General features: G+C 34.7%; 1 protein-coding gene across 1 annotated transcript; it reads right to left on the bottom strand.

Annotated features, from left to right (window-relative positions):
- Positions 1-469: 469 nt before the first annotated feature.
- On the bottom strand, positions 470-4,787 carry LOC130818022 (ubiquitin C-terminal hydrolase 22). Its single transcript, XM_057684046.1, has 3 exons — positions 3,592-4,787; positions 2,764-2,882; positions 470-2,004 (listed from the first exon to the last, which is right to left on the bottom strand). The coding sequence occupies exons 1-3, from the start codon at positions 4,353-4,355 to the stop codon at positions 1,256-1,258; spliced, it is 1,632 nt and encodes a 543-aa protein (XP_057540029.1). The 5' UTR covers positions 4,356-4,787; the 3' UTR covers positions 470-1,255.
- Positions 4,788-5,255: the final 468 nt, after the last annotated feature.

Genomic DNA, 5,255 nt, shown 5'->3' with positions numbered 1-5,255 from the left:
TAATTATAATGAACAAATACAAATAATAAAGTTATAGGACATTTATTTCAATCAAACATGTTTATTTTATTGAAAATTATGAAGACAATTTTATAAACGGGTTGGAGTGGGCCAAGAACGCCCGGCCCGTTTGGTCCATTTTATTTTTAATAAAGGCTTAACCCAGCCCATTTTTTAACCCAATCCATTGAACACCTCTAATTACAACCTTAAAGTGATCATTTTAAAGCTTGTAGTGCTAAATTACAAGTGATCAACTATATAGAGCCCAATATAACTTTAAATGGATTAATTATAACTTCTAATTTAAGTAATAAATTACAAATGATCAGTTATATTGAGTTTAGGTCGAATGAACTACTCTTATATGAATGGTCGCACTGTAAAGCCGTCTAACGCAAGACTTGCCGTTGAAAATCTGTGTATCATAAGCAGTTAAAAGCAGATATACCAACCCAATTCACAATTATAATACGGGCAATTTGCAATGAATTAGTACATGAGAGCTTAGTTGCTCAAAAAATCAAGGGAAAAATAAATCTACTATATTCTGAGGAAGTGCACATTTGACCACAAGCAAAATTCTGGGTCACTACAGCATCAAGAAATTGTGAGAAAACTCAAACCAAACAATTTTCATTATTCTGTACAATAATTCATCAAATCCCCTTACCAAGGATTTTGCAAATCTGAGCCTTTTGAGATTCAAATCACCCAAAGTCTACTCAATAGATGCACATAGCAAGAAGGCTTGCCGTTTCATCTAGTATGACATTGCAGGCGGCCTCCAACTCTTTTGCTGCAGGTGTTTACCTGCAGCTAAAGACTTAGAAACACGTCGAAACTTCCAAAGACAATTACTGCTAGCAGACTTCATCTGCATCTTAAACCGCACCGCGCCACAGCAGATTCATTTCGGGTATGTTATTCGCAAAACACAAATCTCAACAAAATGATATTTTTTTTTATCCTTTTTTCTTGGTTAGTTAAGATGAATGACCCTATGAGACAGACCTGTCATGGCCCAAGGGTGAACTCCACTCACATTTGCAGAATGGACCTCTTCGAGTGTGAGGAAAGCCCTACCACCAAGAATGATACCCGGGTCCTGCATCTTAAGAAAGCACTATTGAGCAGCTGACGCAACGATAAGTGTTTTCTTAGTTTTCGCAAATGTCTTGATCAACTGGCAGTTTGAATGTGATTTTCACAATTCCAAGCCCCTCAAAATTCAGCAATAGCACACCATCATCCATCAGCAACACCCGGCTATAGGAAGGAATGCATCTCTTCTAGGCGAAATGGGCGAGCAGCTCAAGTCGTCACTTGTTATGTGATGGTACATCTTCTGTAGATAGAATACCATATAACACTGACAAGCTCTCACCGTTGCTTCATCTACTTCTAGTATCCATGCGTCATCACATTTATACCATTGATTATGCAAACGCAAAAAAGTTACGTAGTGCCCGGATTCAAGCATCCCTGAATGCGTCACTACTGCAAAAATCTCATATTCTGTGACTAAATCAGCTTCATCATCTTCAAAGGAAAACATTCTATTTCCATGCCTGCCTCTTACTACTGTTGAAGACAAATATGGGTTCATGTCCAAAGAAAAGGGGAACTGTAGGTATTGGTCTATCTTTCTGGACACTTTCCGGACATGAGAGTGCTCAAACCTTTTAATATGCAGGCATAACACCAACGGAAGCTGTCTGAATGACATTTGTTTCGCTGATTCTTGCCTTTCTTGACAATTTTCACAATAGAGCTTTTGATCAGATCCCAGTTTCTCGGACCTTGTGAAATGACCCAGGCAACTTGAAAGGGTTGCCATGTTGATGCTTCCGCTCACCTGCGTTGTTTGGCCGTCCAAGTCAAGAGAGATATCCATGCAAGGATCATAGGTGGTTGATGTGGACCCACATACTGTACAAGACAAATCTGAGCGCAAAAGGCCGGAAAAAACTCGATGGGCGATGCACTCACAGTCTCTTACATCTGTGTCAAAAAAAGTTCACAGTTAAAGATGGATATTTATCCAAAAATTGGTGCACCTTCACTATAAAATTACACATGATTTGAACATCTTAAAACTCGATAGAACATTTAGCAAAAAATGTTGATTTGAAGCAATTTTTTCTAATTGATTGAATATACGAAAAGCCAGCAAGTAACCTTTTTTGTGGAACATGGGAAACAAATTATTCTCCAATTGATCCTATAGTTCAAGCACATACAACACGCATAGCACTATAAAAATTATTTCGGATGCAGTTTTAGCAAAGAAAGTACTCTTCTATGCTTTCCCAATTTTCAAAGTAGATAAACAGATGTTAGTGTACATGCTAGTAAAATTTCCATGCACAATCTGATGAAAATTCTAAGTATTTATTTATATAACAATAAAGCATAGCAATTTCTTTGAAAACTGGCAACATCACAAAAACAACTGAAAAATCTCCAAGCATATTCCCCTGTATAAGGTTTCCTTTGGGCCCTCCAATCCAACTCCACACCCCACCCCCCAAGACACTTCAGAAAAATAATTGTTTCAACACTTGGGGCAAAAGCAAACGTATGTGCCTCAAAAACACAGTAGAAGAGATAAATGTTTTTTTTTGAGACAAATCCATATGAAATGATTTTGAAGAAAAATTGTAGCTCAAACTTATATTATAGACTTATTCATGTTCTTGCGTAACGATTACAAATAAAAGCATGAACACTTGCAAATTCCATTTTAACACTAACACCCACCTCCAGTAAGCTTCAAGTTTTTGGATTCTTTCTCATGTAATTGGTCAAGAATTGATATAAAGAATTCATGGGCATCCTGCTGCTCATAAGTTGCATGATTTTCTGAGTGCAACCACCAACTGTGAAAACAAAAAAGATTCTTTATCTCAAATGCAATCAACAAAGATGCCAATACAACCAAAACACCATAAAATATACAAATTTAGTTCAACACATACACAACATAAACCATATATACCACAATTCTAAACAATGTCACGCGCACAACGGCACAAGTTGAGTAGCGTTTAGAAGGGTACATGTCGAAGCCTCTAAATATATCATTTAAACAAAAAATCATTTTCTTTTTCATTCGAAAGGAAAAGCTTAGTATTCATATACCCGTCAAAGTATCCAATACCGACAAGCAATAAAAGGAGAAATGAAGAATAAGAGTAAATACATTCTTAAGATAGTCATATTCCAAATACTCCAAATTTCTCCAAACTATATTTCATTCATCACAACACCAAGATATCATCATCATCTGAACAATTCGCTCACACGGAACCATTGATCATTCTTCTCCATTCATCTTAAAAAATGCGTACATGAACCCAGATAATGTGCAATGTTTTCCCACATTGATTTCAATAAACATAAACCAATAATATCCAACAAAACAAATCCTCACAAAATGCTACTCAGGCAGTTACATTCAATATATAAAATACAAAAACAATCAAATGTCACATAACAAATAACATATAAGGTTGCAACCATAAAGCAGCTTAATTATGCATATAACGGATTCCAAATGAAATGAAATCTTGAAATAATTGATCATACCTATGAAGAAAGTGAGCAGGACTATAGGGAGATCGATCACCAGAGAAAACAGCAGAGAAAAGAGCATCAATATCACAAGGCAAACAAAGCTGATCAGCTGATCTTTTCCTACAAAACTTCTTGTGATGTCTATCACTTAAGAAGTAATTCCTTAAAGGAGGAGCATGAAGTAATGCCTGCAATACAGAATTCATAAAACAGGTACTACCCAAATTATTCAAACCCCTTAATCCCAAAGGATACACCATTTTTGACCTTGGATCTCTCCTTAAAACAACCAATTGTTTAGATTTCATCAAATCCATTTCAACACATAAAACTTTTCTCCTACTACTATTACTACTAACCTCTGATTTTTTCAATTCCTCAAACTTTTGTGACATCAAAACCCTGTCAAAATCAGGATCATACACCTGATCACAACACACACAGCAATATAATTCTGCTCTTTCAAGATCAACAGCTATTTCATGACCATTATTGTTGTTAGAATGCAAATGGGCATGATTGTTTTTCAAATCTGAAGTTAAACAACAAGAAATTGTGGAGCAAACCAAGCAAATGTAAAATCTACCCTTATACCCAAAACAGAAATCACATCTGGGTACCTCCTTTTTATCATTTAATAGAGATGATTTATCATTTGGGGTTGATTTCAGGTAATTTTGGAGTTGGGTATAGCAATTTATCCCATGTTTAAGCTTAAAAATTGAGAGATGTTTACATGGCTTTGGAACAAAAAAAGATGGGTTCTTTGTATACATCTACAACAAGATTTGATTTTTATCAAGGAAAAAAACAAAGATCTAAATCAAATGAAATAGGAGTAACACCTTTAATTAATGATTGAATCAATAGCAATACTAATAGTATATCAAATAATCAAAAAGTACTGATCTTGGGTGAAAAAAATGAGAGATAGAAGAAAAATAAGTAGTCTATTTAGGACTTTTCTGGGCGAAGGAGGAGGAAGGAGAACAAGAGGGGGAGCTATGGTGGGTGGTGTGGTCTAGGACTTTAGGTGAGGTCAATTGGGTTGTGGGGCGGTGAGTTCCTACACATAATAGGGCACTTCTCACTTTCTACTTGCTAAGACCTTTGCCTTTTTCTCCTTTATCATGGGGATGTAGTATTTTTATTTTTTTTTTGGAGTGTTTGTGGTTACTTTTTTCTTTGATTAGGGATGTATGTAATCAAATTGATAATTTCATGGGTAATAATTTCACAAACACAAAGAGATTACATATATTATATAGGCTTAGAAAACCTATTAGGGGATATTGAAAGAATCAAACTTTTTGAAGGATTGGTATAACCTTACTCTCAAGTTGTTGGGTGATTTATAATCTTTTAATCATTATACTAGGTATCATTATATAATTCCATATTTTAAGAGAATAAATAATTTAGTGATTTGGTGTTAAAGGAATAATTTATTACTGTGGTGTTTAGGAAATAAATAATTTATCGTATCTGACTCGTAGAAAATAAATAATTTTGTATATCTTGTTTTTAGGAAATAAATAATTATGGTGCATCGTGTTTAGGAAATTAATAAATTTCCATTTGCCATATATCATTAGCACTGCGAAATAAATTATTATAAAAATGTAGTTATCAAATAAATATTCATTTCAATCATTTGTCAGACAATAAGTCTCTTG

Source organism: Amaranthus tricolor, chromosome 7 (genome assembly GCF_026212465.1).
Source record: "Amaranthus tricolor cultivar Red isolate AtriRed21 chromosome 7, ASM2621246v1, whole genome shotgun sequence".
NCBI classification, from domain to species: domain Eukaryota; kingdom Viridiplantae; phylum Streptophyta; class Magnoliopsida; order Caryophyllales; family Amaranthaceae; genus Amaranthus; species Amaranthus tricolor.
This window is presented reverse-complemented; position numbering and strand designations above follow the sequence as displayed.

Coding starts and splice junctions, on each gene's coding strand:
- LOC130818022 (XM_057684046.1), bottom strand. CDS start 4,355: ATGTATACAAAGAACCCATCTTTTTTTGTTCCAAAGCCATGTAAACAT. Junction 2,883..3,591: donor CCTGCTCACTTTCTTCATAG/GTATGATCAATT, acceptor TTGTTTTCACAG/TTGGTGGTTGCACTCAGAAA. Junction 2,005..2,763: donor AAACTTGAAGCTTACTGGAG/GTGGGTGTTAGT, acceptor TTTTTGACACAG/ATGTAAGAGACTGTGAGTGC.